We start from the raw sequence: 22,016 nt of genomic DNA on the forward strand, positions 1-22,016 counted from the left end.
TTGGTCCTCCAATTTACCGCTTCACTGTTTAGTCCAGTAGGTGGCGGTAATGTGCATATAAAATGTTTTGCCAACCGGCATTTAGACTTGAAGAAGGAGAAGGTGCAGCGCAGTGGACCCAGTGTCACAGTGTACTGTCCACGCCCCCCTTCGGTGTTAGTTTTCGTTTGACAGCAACTGAAGTTTCGTGGGAGTCTCCTAAACTGGGACTGTTTTAGCCTCTTAATCAGTGCTTTTTCGGCTTCACTTCGACCGATCCCTCTGTATTTTCCCCGAATGATGGAATAAGGAACAATCATGGTGGTGAATTCAGTGCACTGGTTTCGCAAAGGTCTGCGGTTGCACGATAATCCGACGTTGCAGGAGGCCCTCAATGGAGCGGACACAGTGCGCTGTGTTTATATCCTTGACCCGTGGTTTGCTGGCGCCGCTAACGTGGGAATCAACCGATGGAGGTTTGTAAATCGTCTTTTTCTGTGACACGTTTAAGTTTCATGAAACGCTGGTTGAACACAACACGTTATGTAAACACAGTTTATCAGGTCGCCATTTCTATGATTCATTGCCTTATAATGTGCAGCGCTTGGAGTGGAGGCTTGGGCCTTGTGGAGACAGGTCTGGATATATGCTACTACGTCAGTCCGCTAACGTTAGCTTAAAATGGAGAGAATGCCCTGCCAGGCTCCGTAGGAGAAACGAACAATTTAGCATTATCGCTGTCAATCGGCAGTGTATCCCCACCCAGAGGAAGACCACCTCTGAATGGAGTCTCTGCTGTCCCCGGGTTTTGTTCAGCATACACCTGAATTTCTAAGAAGCTCTTGAATTTTCTGAAACGTATTTAGCTCCCGAGAGAAACATCCACAATGTTTACTATCGCCCAACTTCGCGCACCGCTTTTTTGGTGGTAGAAACTGAAACGTCATTATCGTAAATCCACGCAGTTCCCTGCTTATGAACGGCTTTTCATTTAAAACAATTTCTTTTCTCTTTTTTTTACTTATGTAACTATACACAGGGAATGGCGCAGTATGTGGGGTCGAAGTCAACGCGTGTCGAGTGTTAATGACAAGCAAAGCGTCACAGGCCAGCTGTGGTGAATGCGTGTTTATGTAAACATGGAGAGCCCCATGTTTAAGTGAAAGATGCTCTATAAACTAGATCTAATGCACATAGGCGACAGTATATTTCTTTGTTAAACACTGCGCTTCAGTCACCCTCAGTAAAGCTTTCAGATCCCATCGTGGTAACAGTAACGTCATTTCACAATAATGATGATGGTTGTCGATTCATTCAGCCCGCTAATGGACCACTTATGGATACTTTAACTTTTACCAACACTGATGACAAACTGAGCCAATTACTGACAACAAACAAACGCTTAACTGTCATTTTGAGCGTAAAGTCAAATTATGTAACAAAAATAGACTTTAAAACGAGAGTGGCTGAATATGTATTTATATAAGGTCTGAGGTGTGAAATGTGATTTTCTGCCAATAGATCGTTTTTAACTTTGATTTTCTCTAAGTTCTGCTTTCGTTACATAAGTCAAATGAGAAGAGCAAGAGAGACAGGGAAAGATGAATTTTGTGTTTCATAAGCCACTCTTAGTACACTGGAAGTCAGACACAGTCAATTACATAGTCTACAATCCCACTGGAATATGTAACCATAATTAACCCTGAAGTGTGGATTATTTGTTTAGATAAAGGATAAACATTCTGTGTCTTAGTCACATTTTCCACATGGAAAGAAGAGAACATATGGGCAACAACAATATAATCAAATGCAAAATGTGTTATGGTGCTTAAGATCACATATCAAAGCAAGTAGACCCACTTGTGTGAAGCCACCATTTGATGCAGCCATTTCTAAAGTCCTCTTTCATCCTCATCAGAATGATCCCACAGAATAAAGACACAGCACATCCTCTGCCGTATATATACTGTGGGCAGATATTTCTTAACTTAATGCTCAGACCAAAGGGAGTCAGTGAAGTACTGTGGGCCAGCAAAACATTTAGTCAGGTATTAACAGCAGTTATTAGAATGACTATTACAATCATTCTTCTAGTTCAAAGGGTGCATCTGCTTATTTGTTTCATCAGGTCTGTTAAACATTTTCTATTTCTGCTGCGTCTGAAATGACCTTGTTAGTCTTCCAGTCTATATTCAGGGAGCACAGGGGAGACTGGTGTTCCTAATAACTTCAGAGCTAACCCCCGGTGCCAAATTCAGCTACTGGTTAACGCAAATCTCTTAATTTATTATTTGAGAGCATTTATTTTGTTACAAACTGTAGCTCATACCAGGACGGGGCAGTATCACCTGAAAATCAGCGTCATGATTAATTGTCACGTTGAACAAATAGAATTAAAAGGAAGTATTTTTCTATGAAATATTTTTCTAATCAAATTGAATTGAAAGTAATTGAACTTCGTCATGGATTAGTTAAGTCTGCAGTGTGTAGTGACGACACGCACCATGACAGCGTGTTCTAAGGTTAGGGCAGTAAACCAGCCAAGGCTGTGCTTTGTGTGGCTCACGTGATTAAATACAGGAAATGACGCCATCTGTACGCAAACCTTTCACTGTGCTGCTGTTACTGGTTGGAAAGGCGCTCACAGTGACCTGTGATGTCTGATCACAGTTGCTCATAGTCGGCTGTGGTGCTGCTGTCACAGGACCTGCATTTCTGACTCTTGTCTCACTCTTGTGTTTGAACTCCTCTGTCAAGAAGTTAACTTGCAGTTGACATCCATGTCAGTCCAGACTCATTTGTAGTGAAGACTTTGAAGGAATTAATAAAATTTTTAGTGGAATGGAAGTTATCACTGTATTGACATGTGTGATTCCAGTGAATCATTTCCAGTGAGAGACTTGCTGTCTTCACTTAGAGACTATCTTTCCATATTGATGTTACTGCAAAGAAGCTACAAACTGTAAAATGTGGATGCTTCACATGTATCTTCATCAGAGCAGCACAGAAAATCTGTACACAATAACTTTTTTTTAGGCTGGTACCCTGGTGAGTACCAGGAGATGCTGTTTGGTACTTACCCCATACATAGCATGGTCTTAAGAAATGCAGTCTTCCTCGCTGTCCTCCTTGATGTCTCCCTCATTGTCCTCCACTTCACCCTCTTGCATGGTAGATGATGAAGGTGGACCTGTCAGCCCCTGGCTGAACCACAATTCACTGTCTCCACAGATCAACAGCTGGCTTTGGGTCAAATGTCTCTGTGGTCGTCTTTGACAGGTGAACGTGCGTCAGGGCTGAGAGACGAGTTTGTGACAGACGAGATCTGTCCTTTGTTTTTATGATGTTGAGCTGTGAGAATCCCCTCTCACATGCTGTTATGCTCATAGGCAGTGGAAGAGGCAATTTAACCACCTTGTTGATGTTGCAGTAACAATCTGGATCGCTTGTTTTTACTATTTGGACCAAGTCACACTCAGAGGACGCTGTGAGATGTTTTTCTGTTTGCTTTAAGTGCATCCATTCTCTCTGTGGAGTCTCTGTTAGTTCAAGGTTGTTTCTGTGATGTCCTCTGATCCATCAAAGAGCAGACCACAAGATTCACTGAAATCCTCAGCACAAGAAGACATAGGATGTGTGTGTTCAGCCTTATGAAATGCCAGGAGAAGAACATCGCACAGAGCTTGCTGTTGTTCTTCATTCAACTTGTTTCACCATTTAGGAAGTGGACAGCTGGACTTTTCAGCTTGACTAGCTTGTCTGTCAGCAACAGTTTGTTGCAGTAGTGCTGCGTTAGCTGCTTGGGCTTGGTTTGATGTTTCTTTGTGAAGGTGGAATTTCAAAGTAGCTGCTTAATGTGTGTTGTTATTTGGATATCTCTCACAGTAGGTTACCTCACTGGATCAAACGTGTTTAGAAGAAATGCGTGTAGATGAGAAATTTGTATTGATGACCAATGATAGTTGCTGCTGTTGTTGAGTTTTACGGCAGTTGGCACCTGTAAGTGTTGAATTGAATTAAGTTTCACAAAGCAAATTATTTACAGTGTTCATACAAAGTGACCCCATTCATTTCTGGAATCTGGATTGCTACATGTATTGTTGATGTCAGTCTGGTGCTGATAAGTGAATTATCTCTATATCAGCACCTAACAGCAATATTGGATCCGATAATCCGAGCTCTAGTTTTGAGGTGGGAACACAAGATTATTTGACCTTTGACGTTGTGGACCTAAAATGTCATCACTTCATACTTTTATCCAATGTGAGCTTTGATCTTTGACAATACGGATGGACAACCTGAAAACATAGTGCCTCCAGCCACAGCTGTCACCAGACAGAGGCATAAAAGTCGTGGTCCAATATCTGGAATCTCTGAGAACATCTTAAATGTGAATCTAAAATCTGCAAGCTGCTTTTTATGAACATGCACCAACATCAAAACTGAAATGACCACGTTTCAGTTTCAATTTTACATCAGCCGTAGTGTGCCAGTGCTCCTCACAGCAGATCTCTGGCAATTGGCAATCAACCAGTCAAAGTCCTTTAGTTTTACTTTCTGCCCAGTCAGCAAACAGATGCAGGGATTACTAGAAGGGCACTTGAAGAGCGCATTCCACTCAAGTCCACTCAAATCCCATGGTCAGTATTATTGCTTATTCTCTCTCAGGCATTAAGTTTGAACATTTTCCTTTAATATCTCTGGAGGACTTTATTGCCGACAATTCATATTTGGATGTCAGTAAGAGTAGTTCTAGTTGCATGATATGTATGTATTTCCATTTTCATAGCCACATCTTAGTTTGAAGAAAAAAAAATCCCAGAGGATCACTTCTACCTGTGAATGTGGATTGTGATATGGAGTCATCATATATGTATTTGACTTTGTTTTGTCAAAATTGAGCATTACTACATCTACTGGATTTTATAATGGATGGCATTTAATCACCAAATGCCCTATCTTGTGATTATAACAAAAGTGAAAAATAATTTGTGTATCCATCCCATGATTTGGATCTGCTTCAAATTTGAATGTGTTCTTCCTTGGCCCCTTCTACACCCTTCCACCAAGTTTTAGCAGTTAAATCAGGGCAGTTGTTTTTCTGTAATTGTGCTGACAGACAAACAAACTAACAAGCCAAACCAAACAGATAACCTCCTTGGCAGAGGGAATTGCAGGACTGAGATGGCATGCCAATCTATCTCTGCCCTGAAAAACAATTAATACCATCACAACTATAAACCTTGCTTTCTGGTATGTGGGTACTGTTTCTTACATTTACATTATGCCTTTCTGTGTGCAGGTTTCTGCTGGAGGCTCTGGAGGACCTGGACAGCAGTCTGAAGAAGCTCAACTCCAGATTGTTTGTCATCAGAGGGCAGCCTACTGATGTTTTTCCAAGGCTTTTAAAGGTCTGTATTCCTGCTCGCCACAGTTACACCTGTAGGTTAGCCTAACACCTAAACTTCTCCTTCCTTCTAACTTCTAAGGGTCTGACATTGTGGACATCGGATGTGTTCCTCACCATCAGGAATCAGGGGTTAATCACTAGTAACATCTCAGCTGTTACCTCTATGTTTGACCACAGTTAGGCACCATGCGGATGGGTCTGGTGAAAAGAATCTCCCTAATAACAAATGTAACAATACAGAAACAATCCATTCTGTGTCTTGTGGCTCTATCACTGTTGAGATTTGCTCTACTTTAGGTGGCAGTTTAGCCCATTGCTTTGAGTGTCCACACTGTCAACACATGTCCCAGGGAGCATAGAGGAGAATCCTTGACTTGAGTCTGTAGGGATGTACATTCAGTGGCTGAGTGTTGGTGTTCTTTGTGGATCTTGTGGCTCTTCTCACCAGGATAACAACATACATATTTTGCACAGGGAGGACAGATAGTTTGAAAGAGCAGTGAGGGAGGCAATTTACATAAAAATAGAGAAACATTGCCTTAATAGAGGAGGAGGTGTGTGATACCTTTTATCCTGTATCTACAGTACTGTCCTTTCATCCCTTCCCAAGAGATTTAACAATTTCTCACAGTTGGACTCATGTAACAACTCAAATGACAATCGTTTACACTTGGCCTCCGATGACATAGTGATGCTGCCATTACAACAGACAGGAGCACTACAATCCAGGTGGTATTAGTGACCTGATTTGCAGTGATCCTGACTATTTTCTTCTACACCACCAAAGGGTGGAGAAAATTTTGTGGACTGACCAACCGACTAACTGACTAACTGACTGACCAGAGAAAGAAAGAAAGAAAGAAATGTGGTCAGAGTAACAGTGACAGCTTTAATCATAGACTCTTAACTATTAGTATTGGTAACAGATGGTATATGTGTGAGTACAGCTCTATGGTTATAATAATAATGGAAATATTACTAATAGTAGTATGAGTTACAGTGGGTGTCAGGTAGGGTCATGGCAGGAGATGTCGCTTTAATCCACAATCCAGGTTCAACCACTATCCATGGGAACCTGTGAGATGACAAAGCAGAAAGACTCCAGTGAAGAAGCTAAGTTAGTGATATGCCTTGGTGGGACATGAAGTGTACGGATGGAGAGAGAGAAAAGAACAGAGGAGCTCAGTGTATCTTTGAAAGTCCCCCAACCATCTAATCCTATAGCAGCATAACTAAGGGTTGGTCCAAGGCAAGCCTGAGCCTGCCCTAACTATAAGCTTTATCAAAAAGAAAAGTTTTAAGCCTATTCTTGAATGAGGAGATGGTGTCTGCATCCTAGGCAAAGACTGGAAGATGGTTCCACAGGAGAGGAGCTTGATAGTTAAATGCTCTGGCTCCCATTCTGCTTTTGGAGACTTTAGGAACCATAAGTAAGCCTGCATTTTGGGAATGCAGTGTTCTAATGGGGTAATAAGGTACAATGAGCTCTTTAAGATAAGATGGTGCCTGACCATTCATGGCTTTGTATGTAAGGAGAAGGATTTTAAATTCTATTCTGGATTTTACAGGGAGCCAGTGCAGAGTGGCTAATATCGAAGAAATATGATCTCTTTTCCTCTGCAGCATTCTGGAGCAACTGGAGAGTATTTAGCAACAAATCTGAGCAGCCTGATAGTAAGGAATTGCAATAATCCAACCTGGAGGTAACAAATGCATGGACTAGTTTTTCTGCATCGTTTTGAGACAGGATGTGGCTGATTTTTGCAATATTATGTAGGTGAAAAAAGGCAGTCCCTGAAATTTGTTTTTCATGGGAGTTAAAGGACATATCCCGATCAAAGATAACTCAGATTCTTTACAGTGGTGCTGGAGGCCAGCGTACTGCCATCCATAATTGTTATATCATCCGGTAGTGAGTTTCTAAGGTGTTTAGGGCCTAGTACTATAACTTCAGTTTTGTGTGACTTTAGCGACAAAAAATTGCAGGTCATCCAGGTCTTTATGTCCTTAAGACATGCTTGGAATCTAGTTACTTGATTGGTTTCTTGGTATGTGGGTATTTTTTTATTTTATTTATTTTTTTTGAGTGTTTCCTGATAATGTTCCCTAAAGGAAGCATATATAGGGTGAATAGAATTGGTCTAAGTACAGAACCCTGCGGAACTCCGTAGCTGACTTTAGCGAGCACAGAGGAGTCATCATTAACATGTACAAACTGAGATCGATCTGAAAAGTATGATTTAAACCAGCTTAGTGCAGATCCCTGAATGCCAGTGAAGTGTTTCAGTCTCTGCAATAGGATACCATGGTCAATGGTGTCGAATGCAGCACTAAGATCTAATACTAAAGACAGAAACAAGTCCTTTATCTAATGCAATTAGAAGGTCATTTGTAACTTTAACCAGTGCTGTCTCTGTGCTATGATGCACTCTAAATCCTGAATGGAAATCCCCAAATAAACTATTGTTGTGTAAAATGTCACACAGCTGATTAGCAACTGCTTTCACAAGAATTTTTGAGAGAAAGGGGAGGTTGGGTATCGGTCAAGTGTTGGCTAAAACCCCTGGATCAAGAGTAGGTTTGTGAAGAAGAGGTTTTATTACAGCTACTTTAGTTTAGTTGTTGAAGACAGGTTCATCATATCTAATAAAGAAGAGCCAATTAAGGTAAAACTTCTTGAAGCAGCTTAGTTGCGATGGGTTCTAAAATACAGATTAATGATTTTAATTACGAAATTATTGAAATTTCGGTGAAGGTGGACAGGTGAAAAACAGTCTAAAACTGCAACAGGTTCAATAACAATTTCTATGGTTTCTATGTTTGAAGAAATCAGTACCTACTGAGGGCAGGAGCTGATGAATTCTATCTCTAATAGTAAGAATTGTATCATTGAAGAAGCTCACAGAGTCATTACTGCTGAAGGCTCAAGGAATATATGCTTTAATGGAATTATGGCTCTCTGTCAGCCTGGCTACAGTGCTGAAGAGAAACCTGGGATTGTTCTAATTTTCCTCTATTAGTGCAGAGTAATAGGCTGCTCTGGCACTGCGGAGGTCTTTCCTGTATGTTTTAAGACTGTCTTGCCAGGCAAAATGAAATTCTTCCAAATTAGTCAAATGCCATTTCCTTTCAACTCCAAGTTTGCTCTAATTTGCTGGGTTTGGGGGGTATACCACGGAGCTAACCTCCTCTGTTTTTTGTTGTCTTTTTTAGATGGGCAATAGTCAAGTGTCATATGCAAAGAACCTGTAGCACCATCAACTAGATTCCTTTAATACAAGGAATTTTATTGAGACATGGCATTGAAGTAAATGCTGATGGGATAATATCCTTAAATTTAACTACAGCACTATCAGTGAGTAAATGGTTATGTAACATCCAATGTATGCATGTACATTTAATTTTTGTGTGCCACTGTCGGCCCCTGGCTCTGTCCGATCAGGCTGGACTGTCAAACCTGTCACCACACCTGCAGTAACTATGATCTCAGGATGTAGTGAACACACCCCTTTGTGTTTGTTTTAATTCGCGCTTTGTAGGGGATTGACAGTCGCACCAGCTGACTTGAAGCCAAGAAACATGGTTATTGTGGTTTTTGTGACTGAGCCCACAGTTATCTGATTGGTTTGTGACAGCAGATACATACAATATGCAGTTTACAGATGGTCAGAGTTTGCATGTCCACAGTGCACTGAAGCACGTTAGAGCAGCTGCAGACGGAGATTCCTGGTGGGGATTTAGCTCCAGGCAGGGAGGAGCAATTCAGGCATTAACTATCTCTATACAACAGCTATTACGTAAGGCACTGCTGTTTCCATTATATGGTAAGGAAACCTAGTAGTCTTCAGATTTCCATTCCTGCCAAACACATGGTCAGCTGCAGTAGATCTGCCAATCAGCGTCATACCAGAGAGTTAAATGTGCCACTCCACAGCTGGATTATAATGAAAATGAATGAATGAATGGCAGCACTTGTTACAAGATGATGGGGGAATTTCTGATTCAGATCAGATTCTGTCTGTCAGAGTGCCTTCACACAAACAGACTCAGACTCTGTTTGGTTTTGTTTGTTTTGACTGGTGTGAAAGCCGTCACTTACTCTGATGCGCAACTAGAAAAAGAAGGAATCTGCTGCTTTTTTGTAGTTTGAAAGTGAAGCAGACCAACCACAGTGTGTTATCATGCAAGATATGTGATTTTTGCATGAAGTCTCTAAAGCTAAGCCACTGTATAGTTACCAAACTGACCTATCAGTGAGTTACGTAACAGTCCATATTCATGATTCAAAGTGTTACTTGTCACATAATCATATTTTCAGTGTGTGCAGTGCACTGTGGGGGTGGCACACTCTAGAGGATGTGCTAAAAAGCAAATGTTTGTTTTGTAATAATATGACCTCTTTATAATATGACTTGTTTACTCTTCTTGGTTTGTTCAAGTCGCTGTGAACACGAAGCAGACCCTAACCAACATGCCACAACATGTCACTGCCTTGCTGACAAATTCTTTCTGTCTGTCCCTCATTCTCTCTGTTGACTCCATCTCTCTCTCTCTCGCTTTCTGTTTCTTCCTGTGCCTCGTTGCAGGAGTGGAAAGTGACCAGGCTGACGTTTGAATATGACCCAGAACCGTATGGGAAGGAGAGGGACGGGGCCATCATCAAGATGGCCCAAGAGTTTGGAGTGGAGACCATTGTCAGAAACTCACACACCCTCTACAACCTGGATAGGTTTGTAATACACAAACACACACACATTCATTATCACCACCAAGGAGATTATGTTTTCGGTCTGACCATAGGCTGCTACAAAGTAACCTCACACACCTCGACACACATCAGACAGGTCCTTTATAACTCAGCGTTCTGCTGCGTATACTGGAGACGGTGGATTACTGCAGCTCATTAATCTCACAGCCTCCTTTACAACTTAATGTCTCCTGCGTTTATTCAAGTTTTATTACATTTTATGATTTGATGTGACAATCACAAGATGAAATAAAGTAGAATCAAACTGAAAAAGCATCAGATCGATGCAGTCACATAAATGGCTTCGAGCTTCAAGCAGTTTTTTTTTCGTGTATTTCTGTCTCCATTGTGCTAATTAACCGTTATAGAAATCATGGTGCTGTGTGTTCACATGGTGCTTCTCTGCACCAGCCACCGTTTCACAGCGATGAGGCCGGTGATGTTACCGGCTGCGACTGTACATATTAATCACCACACTCTCTGATCTACACTCCAGTCCACCCAACCCTTTTGCACTTTGCACTGCTGTACATACATGAACAAAGCTGACAGGCTCGCTTGGGGACACCCACACAATCAAGCCACCACTGTGGTTGTTGCACTTGTTGGCAGTTAATCTCAATGGACCTTTTCTATATATACATTGCTGTAAATGCTGCTCTAAATATTGAGTTGTTACTTTAACCTGATTGCCTCTGAACAGTGAACTGCTGATGTTTTACAATGATCAGTGACTGTTTCTGTGAATGGAGTCTGGTGGCTTTGGTGAGAGCGATGGAACAGCTGTTTCTGATTAAACAAAACAGATCTTACTTGAGAAGAATCTTTTCCATAATGTTGCTAGACACTTATTATAACAATCTGAGCCTGTTAGTGGCAAAACTGAACACTTTAGTGGACATCGCATGGACATAATACAGATATTAGAATAATACAGATATGGTTTGAAGCTGTGTGTTTTTTAACTGTGAATATTCAAATAATATTCTGTTTTTGGCCAATTTTAGCAGCCCTATATCTTCATTTTATCCCAGACTGGAAATAATCATACACATAATCCCCTGTAGAAATGTCCGTTATAAACAAAATTAAAAAAGCAGCGATTTTTAAGAGATTCTTACAATATTCAATCAATCATTTCCAAATGGATCTCCGTCAGGCTGAGAAAGCGAGAGTGAAGCAATCATATTTCTGCACAGTCTCACAAGTCACAGAGCATTTTGTCATCCACAGAGACAAACAATCGTTAGAGCTGTCTCTGTCTGCTGAGAACACGAGCTCGAAGGCCGAATCTCCGTCTCGCTGAACAGTTTCTCACACGAAACAAAGAGAACAATGTGTCACGCTGAGCACTCCCTAAGAACATTTTTTCATACAAACAGAAAGATATAACATCTAACAATTAGTGGGATTTGGAGGTGCTAGCTGTCTTTGAACTACTTTAAATTTGCGTTATATTGTCTTAGTCATTGTCAACTGGCGGCCCAAACCGTCCCTTCTGTCCAGTTCTGTTTCAGTCGTTTAGCATCAAATCACAACAGAAGTTGTCTCAGGACTCTTTCCACATGGAGCTGGTACAGACACTCTTTATCTGGCCTGCAGACTTTCACGTATTCACAAAATTTGCACATCTAACATTGCTCACCAGTGGACGAGCCCTAATCTGTCCTGAGAGTCATGGTAGATTATTTTGCCCCATAGTAGAGCCAAGTAGCCTGTAATTCCTAGTTCACCCTTTCTACAGAATCAGATTATTCCCTGGAGCCTGACTGAAGTGTGTGTCCTCCTGTAGGACAGTGAGCTCTGTGTTGAGACAGACTGTTTCTCATAAATGGATAGATTTCTGTGATTAAATCTTTGGCACCTCATGGAGAAGCCCTGACCCGCCCTGTGGGGAGTCACACCTTTACTATCAGCTCGCTCCTCAGCCGCTCTTCCTCCCTTGTAGTCTTTCATCATTACAGCAGCAATCTGAGTGACACTGAACTGTAATCTGTTTTATCCAGGAAACCCAATAATCAGCTTGCCTTCTGCTTTGAAGGAGTTGTGTTGAATTTACATAAATCGACTCAGACTTGTGAGGAGGGTCTCCCCTCCCCCCTGGCCTGAGCTCAGACCTGTGGTTTCCAGTCACATGTATTGAATCCTGACCGGACCCTCACTCAGACTGAGTTCTGCAGCCTTGTTGTGAACTTGTGTCTCCGCTGCGTGGTGACTCAGACTCACCTGAAGCAGCCACAGAAGCAGACCTGAAGTTTTCTTTTTCTACACCAGATTTAAAAACTCTGGTGAAACACAGAAGGATTCACCCTCGTGTAAACTTGTTTGGTGAGGGCTTTAATGCTGCAGACACTCATCCACGTATAAAAGGCAGAGCCCTCCAGTGATCATCTGATGTCACTGCAGGTCACACCCCTGTCCATGTGCTGGGACCAGGTGGCGGAATGAGTAAGAGGGGAGGGAGTACCAAGCGACTTTTTTGCCTTCGACATGGAGAGCTTTCAGACCGGCACAGTATTACATCAACACAAAATGAATTACTGGCCTGTGTGTGAGAATGCTGTATGAGTGGATGAGGCAGGAAGGAGCTTAGCTTTGTGTGCGCTGCAGGGTTTATATTGGTAGTTGTGGACATGTGCCCAGCTTACTGTGCTCATTTATAGTAGTCACAGTGCATCGACCAATAGGAAACTATCCCTGCTGCAAATCCAGCAGCCAAGGATCCAGAACGGCCTTGTTGATATAGACAGGTTGTATAAGATTGAAACTATAAATACAGAGCTCCACTGTCAGCTGCACTGACAAAAGAGCCTTAAAAGGAGGCGTTAAGGTTATTCTGATTATTTGTGAAGGTGTCGTTCAGTGATCTTTATCAGTAAAAATGGTTTCCCACTTCATGTTAACAAGAAGATAATCCTTTTTCATTTCACTAATCACACTATGTTAACTCTTTCGCCACCCTCAGGATTTTACCCGACTATTGTGCAACAAGTGTTCAAGGTGTCATTGTGACTCGTTGCTGATAAGCTGCTGATAATCAACTCAGTTGTATTTTAAATACAGCAGTTAATGAATTTACAGCACGAGCATCATATCAAAAGTTTAGTCCAACCTTTGCAATATAAGATGTTAAAATATTGTAATATTATGTTACATAAATTCTGCTTTTCTGTCCTCCTTTGTGTTGGTCACAGGATAATAGAGATGAACAACAACAGTCCTCCTCTGACCTTTAAGCGGTTTCAGACCATTGTGAGCAGACTGGAGTTGCCCAGGAGACCTCTGCCTCCCATCACCCAGCAGCAGATGGACAAATGTCACACTAAAATAGCTGACAACCACGATCAGCTATACAGTATACCTTCACTGGAAGAGCTAGGTATGATTGTCTTTACACATTTTTAGAGTATGACAGCTGTGGGATTCATAAGGCTGATGAGCACTACAGCATGCTCTGAGTATAGAGAAGGACGACGAGGAGAGTGGATGTGATGAGATTTATTAATTACTGTTAGGTTTGAATTGATAACTCCACACTATATGTATCTGAGTGCTAGTGTCCAGCAAACAGCGCCTAACACGCAGTCTGTGCAGCCTGTCAGACCAACTGACCGTCTCATCTGCATGGCGATTACATACAGTGCATCTCATTCAAAAATCTTATTACATTTCCTCCATACAGTTAGCACTAGAGGAAGCTTTGGTTCATTAGATAATAGCTTCTTTGTATTTGACCATGTGAACATCTGCCCAGGTTTCAGGACAGAGGGTTTACCTCCAGCTATTTGGCAGGGAGGAGAGTCAGAGGCCTTGGACAGACTCAATAAACATCTGGACAAAAAGGTAAACCAGAAGCTGACGTTAAAAGCCCATGACTGCTCTAATCCACAGCATTTTCAGTTTGCTAGCCAAGCTGTAGTGACAATCTTTCGCTGTGGCTACGACCTTTGAACTTATACGTTGGTTTTGTTTCCATTTGAGTTTGTTGGCTTTTAGGACGGGATGAACTTCCATAAATCCTTTAAATAAAACAGTGTTTGAGGAGTAAAACGTGTCCGTACATCAGATGATCACTAACATGCCCTCACTGTGTCTGCCTGTGTAGGTGTGGGTGGCCAACTTTGAGCACCCTCGGGTCAACATGTGCTCTCTGTACGCCAGTCCTACGGGCCTCAGCCCCTACCTGCGCTTTGGCTGTCTGTCCTGTCGGGTTTTGTACTACAATCTCAGAGAGCTCTACATGAAGGTACTGTGGATTCCTGCCACTCAACCTCAGACATGACTTCAGGCTACACAAACACACACCGACGCCCATTCGCTCTGTTCTCTGACAGATATAATTCATTACTCTCACCGACCATCATCTCTTTCTCTCTTGTGCTCTCCATCAGCTTCGTAAGCGTTGCAGTCCTCCTCTGTCCCTGTTTGGCCAGTTGTTATGGAGGGAGTTCTTCTACACAGCTGCCACCAACAACCCAAACTTTGACCGCATGGAGGGAAACCCCATCTGTGTCCAGGTGGGCCTTTGCACCACTCAGCTCAAAGAAAAGGGTCACAGAGAGGAAACTTGTCAACAACTTTTATTTTGAAAGTTTTTAAAGCTGCCATCACTCTGGTCTGCAGACATGACACAAGCAGCTGTCTTACATAAGAGTGTTTATGAGTCAGATGTTAAAATAGACACTTTATATAAAGGGTAATGACTCGTCAAGCATTGTGTTGTATCTGTCTACTGATTATATGTGTGGTATACTGTGAATTAACATCATCAGCATAATATGCCAAAAGAGGCCAAAAATCCCATGCTGTTAAAATAACAGGTAGCATGAGGATTATGCTGATATTAAAAAAAAAAAAAAAAAACCAAGCATTGATGCCTAAACACAAGACAAACTAGTGAATCTCCTGTGTCATACGTGTCACATGTCTCCAGATCCCGTGGGACCAGAATCCAGAGGCACTGGCCAAGTGGGCTGAGGGTCGCACTGGTTTTCCCTGGATTGACGCCATCATGACCCAGTTGAGGCAAGAGGGCTGGATCCACCACCTGGCCCGACATGCCGTCGCCTGCTTTCTCACCAGGGGAGACCTGTGGATCAGCTGGGAGAGCGGCATGAAGGTAGGCCAGGACAGCTTTTAATGAAGAGGCTGGTGTGTGACAGGTGGAGAACATGTAACCCTGCAGCGTCTAACATGTGCTGCCTGTGTGTTCCTGCAGGTGTTTGAGGAGCTGCTGCTGGATGCAGATTGGAGTGTAAATGCTGGCAGCTGGATGTGGCTGTCCTGCAGTGCCTTCTTCCAGCAGTTCTTCCACTGCTATTGTCCCGTCGGCTTTGGAAGGAGAACCGACCCTTCAGGAGACTACATCAGGTAGACTTAATACTGGTACTCCTACCACACCACATCATTTTCCGCATTAAATCTCAGCAGTCTCAGGCGTGTTTCCTCTGTGTAATCTGACTGGATATGCATGTAAATGTCAGTAGCAAATAGGATTGGCGTTCTTATGATTTGAACTTTTCTGTTGAAACTCCCTGCAGGCGTTACATCCCCATCCTGAAGGACTACCCGAACCGGTACATCTATGAACCGTGGAACGCCCCAGAGTCGGTCCAGAAGGCAGCCAACTGCGTGGTGGGAGTAGATTACCCCAAACCTATGATAAACCACGCAGAGGGCAGCAGGCTCAATATCGAGAGAATGAAACAAGTTTACCAGCAACTTTCCCATTACAGAGGACTCAGTAAGTCAACACACAAGACTGACCTGTACCTGGTTAACTTCTTTGTCGTTACCACGGATACTGTTGTTTTCAGGGAGCACAGCACAACAGGGAAGCGTGCCCTCATGTCTCTTCCAAACCAAACAGATGCAGAACAGGACCAGTGAACGCTCCCTCTCCTTCCGTTTTTTCCATTTTTGACACGATGGTCATGGCTTGCCTTAATCTGCCTCCCTTTCTCATTGTACTCTCGGGGCAAAATCATAAAGAGATAGATTTGCAGTAAAAATGATTTATTGATAAGAATGTTGAATAGTAATAGGGCAAATGGAACAAGCCTCTAACAGTCGGTGAGTTTAAGGTGTGATGTATAGATTAGATACACGTTTTTACACATATGTGTTCTTTGGACTTGAAGTCAATTTAGCAACTGTGTATAGATACACCTATCAGTAGGTAGGAGAATTATATTACAGCGCTGTGTGTGTGTGTGTCAGGTCTACTAGCATCAGTACCAACAATCCAAGAGGAGGCAGAGCCACCAATGACCGATGAGTCCCAGACCAGCAGTGGCCCTGGTAGGAGGAAACCCAGAAGCAAGATCTTTATGTTCCCTCTGAGGATCTACAGAATATTGTCAGAATTGATATTTACGTCCTTGTGTCACCGTCAAGCTCTCACTGTGCCCACTTTTCTCTCACATTATCCTAGACTCTCCTCCCAGAGGTCCTGCTGACAGTGAAGCAGCTGGCTGCTCTACAGCTCCTGACTCGTCCACAGTTTGTGCACCCTCCACCTACCCCTCACAGCCAGACCTGGAGGAGGCAGCACACAATTACCCCTCCCAGACACCCTGCACCTCCTTAAGCTCATGCACAAATCCCTTTGCAGCCATTACATCTACATGTTCCACCCATCCTCCACCCACAGCAGCTCCTCCCTCACCAGCCCAGAGCCCTCTGTCATGGTCCAAACCCTCCTCCTCGTCCTCTTCATGTCCCACCGTATCCCCGTCCTCAAATCCAGCCACGCCTATGACTCAGCCTTCCTCTCTGGGACCGAGACGGAAAGGCCTCACCCGCAAGGTCCGACGCACCCAGAGGCAACGAGGGCGACAGATCTGCACTCCAGCGACCAGGGAGGGAGACAGGAGATCAGAGGAGGAGGAGAGGGAGGAAGCAGGCGGGGAAGAGAAGATGGAGGAGGACGTTGAGCAGGACGAGGAGAGAATGGAGGAGGAGACGTCTGGAGAGACGGCAGGACATCAGCAGTGAGGTACAGTGAGGCAGTGCCTGCAACATTCCATGCAGTGTTTCCCTCTGTCAGTGATTGACAGCCTGGATTATCAGCGTACTTTCTAAGTGGCTAAAACAGCATTTTCTGGTCTGGCTTCTCTTCCAGGTGCAGTTCAAAAGAACAGTCCTCAAACATCCAACCCGGACTCATGAAGACATACGACAGACAGAGTTCTGGATACATGGACAAGATAAACATATATAAGCATGCAATCAACACAAGTGGAACCAGTACAAAAGCATTTTACTCACATCTACTCCAAATACAACAAGCATTAAAATAATAATAAGTCCTTAAAAATAAATGAAGCATTTTGACATTTTGGAGTCCAGAATTTCTGCAAACGATTCAAAAATAATTCTTAACTGAGGAAATTGTTCTTCCAAAAAGAAGTTAAGATGAGTAATGAGTAATCCTCTCTTGTGCAGTTCCATCTGACACACACACACACACACACACACACAGAATAAGGAGCAGCACAGTGTACACACCATATCCACATTGAACCCGTACAGTGTTGCCATCAGCAGTAGCACCTTTCCGCTTGTCCTCTTGCTTCTACGAATGTCCTCTCCTTAGAAGCAAGGTAGTGTAGGAGCCTGAAGGTCACCTGCCAAAAACACACTGTCCTGTCTCTGCAGCAGACGCTCTCTGCTGCTGTTCTGTGTTCTGGGAAAGAAAAGTAACTCAATGTCATTTGATAAAGCAGTGCATTTTGACATTTTGCAGTAATGATTTTGCATAACTGTGGTTTATGAGATTTAATAAGATGTGGGTGACAACAGAGTCCCAGAGTGACAATCTAAACCTGTTCATTGTGGGTCCTGGCCAGGCCAAAAACTGACTATTGTTCTTATTTAGAGGCAGACAGGAACATTGTTAGAGCTTCAGACTGATTTCCTGACCTTTAGTGAAATGTAATAAACTTCACTTTATGTTGTAGCTCCCTTCAGTGTACAGCTGTGGATGGTTTGGGCGTGCTTCAGATGGGATCTGACCATCTGACTTGTTTTTTTTGTTTGTTTGTTTTTTTTTATTTAAGGAAAAAAAAAAAGCCTGGGACAGGGAACTGGAGGGTGTTGGCTTGGGTTCAGACCTTTGAACCTGCCCACTCTATTGAGTTTACTGATTTGTCAGGTATTGTGACATGAAACAGCGGTTCCTCATCTGAAAAAGAGATTGATCCAGTGAGCCAGTTAGCCGAACCGTTAGCCAATCAGCAGCACGGGCGGAAGGAGTAATAACAACAATGGCAACTGCTGTAGTCGAGATGGATGCTGCTGTCAAGGCTGCTCTTTGCCCGACGTCGTGGTTAGTTTTTACTTTGCTCTGCTCCTCTTAAATCTCCGGCAAAACCAGTATGTTGGCATGGCTACGCATCAGTTTAAAATGCTGTTAGATTCAAGCAGATTCGTTGGTCTCTAGTGACTGGGTACAGATGATTGAATCCCCTCCCCACGGAGATTGGTTAGAGTGGACACAACATGGGATTGAAGATGGAAGCAGAGTGTAATGAGGCGACAGTTCTGTCTAATATCAGGCAACGAGGGGATTTCTGTTCACATGGCCCTGAGGATTTTGTCCAGGACATTTTCCTGCTTTTACCATATTAAAGAACCCGATTGAAATTCTATATTTTAATATGTAAACGCCCAATGGGAATGTTTTGGGAAATATCTGGTATTTTTGCCAACGACAGTGAAGATGTTAGTAACAGGGAACATAACATTTTATATAGTTCATCTCCCTAAATCACAAAGTCCCGGCCTGTTTTAGGAGGGTCACACATCTCTGAAGGTTGAGCACAATTGAAACAATCTAAATTAAGAGGCTAAAGCAAGACCCTCTGTGCACCTTTAATCTGAAAAACACACAAGTTTGCATTTGCCACATTTTTCCTCTGGCAATTGAAATACTGCTTGTGTGGACTGAATGTAGAGGAAAGAACTGGTGTGTTGTTCTACCCATACACAGTATTTATCAGAGTTTGTATATGAAATATGTAAAACTGTAACCTGTCTGTTTTACTAATGGTCTCATTTAAAGGGGTTTCGCAAAGCCTTCTGTTTTGTTTCTGCCTGGCTGTTACCAAAAGTGTCCACTAGAGGGCAGCAGAAGGAGCCAATTCTGCACATGGTCGGTGAACTGATGAGACTCATATAAGTTGTAAATTTACTAGGGCTCAAACTAAAGATTATTTTGATAAAACTGCTGAATATATTCTGTATTAATCAACTAATAACGTGAGAAGCAGTCAGTTCTCACATCAGAAAAGGTAGAACCAGCAAATTAGTGAGCCATTTTTGATTGATAAATTACCAAATAATTATCTCATTATCAAAATAATTGCAGATTCATTGTCTGTCAGTCAGCTAGTTGATTAACTCTCTCAGAAAATAACATGTAACATACAGCCCACTTTCACCTCTCGGTCCCAAATTGCCATTGTAGAAGTTGTTACCTGTTAAAGTCTACTGTCTTTTTTTCTGATTAAATTAGCAAATTCATGTTCTGTCAGAAAACTGTTCATACACAATCTTGACTTTATAGTCTTTACGAACAATTAAATCCAATCCTGAACCGACCAGTTCCGGCTACTTCTGGAGGAGCCGTGCATTTTTTTTAATTGGAGGATTTTGTGGTTGGATCAGGATGTTTCACAAGGTGACATTTGCTCCTCACCACTTGTGTTGAAACCTCAGGGTTTTCTTTCCCCTACTTCAAACCTGTGCAGAATGAGCAGGCCATAGTAGCAGTTTGCCTTTGTGAAACCCCCCTCAGTGTTGCCTGGATGGGTCGAAGTTTCCCCAAAGAAGGATCGTAGATTGTTAAGGAGATAAAACTCACAGCCTGTGCAGGTGTGGTACTGTTGGTGTTAAAGACAAGTGGGAACTGTGAAGTTTGAATCCTAGAAGGTAAAAGGGCAGATCAGCCAGTTCAGCCTCTCGAGGCTAGACGGCCAACCGCGGGCCAGGAAAGCTCACAGTTCCCACTTAGCCTGAACACAACACAAGCCCTCGTCAGACGCTTGTGTTTTGCTGTACATTCCAACGAACAACAGTATGATGTCTGTCTGAGACCTGTGGGCTCCATGGATATTTATTTGTTTTGTATTGTACAAAAAGAGTTTATTTTCATTAAAATTGCTGAAGGAATTGTGATTGAAATGGGACTCCATGTTTTTTTTTTTAAGTTACCAAATAACACATATGTTAAAATGAATTCATGTAAGTGGAAAAAAACCAATTACAGTCCGTCTACTCAGTTTTCCAAAATGTACAACTTTGATTTGATAAACTTGTTCTTGGTTTTATTGCACATGCTTTAACCTGATGGAGCCATTCTTCAGTCAAACCCTGCATCACCTTTAGGAAGGAAAATGTTTAAATCGTGAATTTCTCAATCCAAGTTTATGATTTTGAGATTCTGTTCATGACATTTAGGAAATGCTGTATGTTCCATCCATGTTTACTTATGGTTAGAGCTATCCAGGGTTTGGATAACCAAACAAGAAAAATCTGCAAGATTTTGAGATTTTGAGTGCAAGCACTATGACAAACATCCTCAGCTCCCTTTCACCAACCGCTACACCAATCTCATGCTGTAATGTCACACAAGTGAATCTTTACTGTTCATCAGACTGCACGAAGCTCAAACGCAGCGGAGCTTTCTGCTGCAGTCTGAAATAAAACTGCATGCAAGCATCCCTACATAATGGGGCAGGTTACGCCTATACCTCACTCCAGTGTGGAACTAATAAACATCCATTTTTTTATCATCTTCTCTAGGATGTGTTGCCTTACATTGTTAATAATATATAATATGTAGTAGATGTTAATATAGTGGAATTATAAAGCCTCATAAGGACCATCATCAGGTGCCTCACAATGGAAATTGTGAAGGACGCCAGCCGGAAGAGCCTGGTTAATACTGAGAGGGCCCTGATGTCTGGATCAGACTGCACGATTCCAGCCCGATTTTGAGATGATTTTGTCGTGGCCGACCAATTACCAGTGTCGTGGCTGATCATGAATGACCATAGGACGTCTATACCCTTGTAGTGTGACATGCTGAACGCCCTGTGGTGGCGGGTCTGGGATGCCCCACAACATCCAGACCAAAAGTCTTACATGTCAGATTTTTTTTTTTTTTTTCTTGACTCACCTACTGTTACATCTCCCACAACATGTTCCAGAGCGCTGACCAATCAGGTGCTCTCTGCAGACAAACATGGCAAAGAGGAGGAGGAGGCGGGATGCTGAGGTTGCTGCTGTCAGGTGGGACAACGAAAGAGAGGAAAAGTTCGCTGAGCTGTGGCATCAGTACCCCTGCCTGTTTGACGTTTCCTCAAGGGAGTACCATGACCGAGTTTGCAAGAAATAGAGGAATCACTTCATCAGCCAGGCGAGCAGCTGGCTGTGCCCATAACATTATCACCCAGTTCTAATTGCAGGAATATGCTTATCATCACTTGAGTAGCATAAAGTTAGCTAACTAATAACTTCAGATTGAAGTTTAAAGTAGCCTGTTTGCTCCTTGTAGAATAAATAGCTATGGAAATAAAATAACTACATGTGAAATTTGTTGTACCTGGCGTAGTTGTTATCCAGATGCTACCCAGTAGATGTACACTGACGGGTCTCTTGTATTCGCTTTAATGTTATAGCGCATGGAGCAGAGCATAGATACACTTCAGGGACGCTTCTACTCGCCTGGTGAATCAGGCGTCAGATAAGTGCGATCAGCTCCATCATATGCGTCACGGACGATAGGTGCCCGGCGGATATTATGGGTTTTGTTTGTTGTTGTTGTTGTTGTTGTTGTTGTTGTTGTTGTTGTTGTTGTTGTTGTTGTTGTTGTTT

General features: G+C 42.6%; 1 protein-coding gene across 1 annotated transcript; it reads left to right on the top strand.

The window, feature by feature from the left end:
* The first annotated feature begins 131 nt into the window (after positions 1–131).
* On the top strand, positions 132–20,315 carry cry2 (cryptochrome circadian regulator 2). Its single transcript, XM_076732510.1, has 13 exons — positions 132–455; positions 5,282–5,390; positions 9,976–10,118; positions 13,331–13,515; positions 13,891–13,979; positions 14,242–14,382; positions 14,528–14,653; positions 15,070–15,255; positions 15,355–15,506; positions 15,677–15,879; positions 16,356–16,436; positions 16,570–17,133; positions 17,260–20,315. The coding sequence occupies exons 1-12, from the start codon at positions 298–300 to the stop codon at positions 17,130–17,132; spliced, it is 2,136 nt and encodes a 711-aa protein (XP_076588625.1). The 5' UTR covers positions 132–297; the 3' UTR covers position 17,133; positions 17,260–20,315.
* Positions 20,316–22,016: the final 1,701 nt, after the last annotated feature.

This window comes from Chaetodon auriga, chromosome 6 (assembly GCF_051107435.1).
Source record: "Chaetodon auriga isolate fChaAug3 chromosome 6, fChaAug3.hap1, whole genome shotgun sequence".
Classification (NCBI taxonomy): Eukaryota; Metazoa; Chordata; class Actinopteri; order Chaetodontiformes; family Chaetodontidae; genus Chaetodon; species Chaetodon auriga.

What these genes read in the sequence shown, in the direction of transcription:
- cry2 (XM_076732510.1), top strand. Translation starts at nt 298, where the DNA reads ATGGTGGTGAATTCAGTGCACTGGTTTCGCAAAGGTCTGCGGTTGCAC. An exon ending in ACCCTCTACAACCTGGATAG is followed by an intron (nt 10,119 to 13,330) that starts GTTTGTAATACA and finishes TGTTGGTCACAG; the next exon opens with GATAATAGAGATGAACAACA. An exon ending in GCTGGGAGAGCGGCATGAAG is followed by an intron (nt 15,256 to 15,354) that starts GTAGGCCAGGAC and finishes GTGTTCCTGCAG; the next exon opens with GTGTTTGAGGAGCTGCTGCT.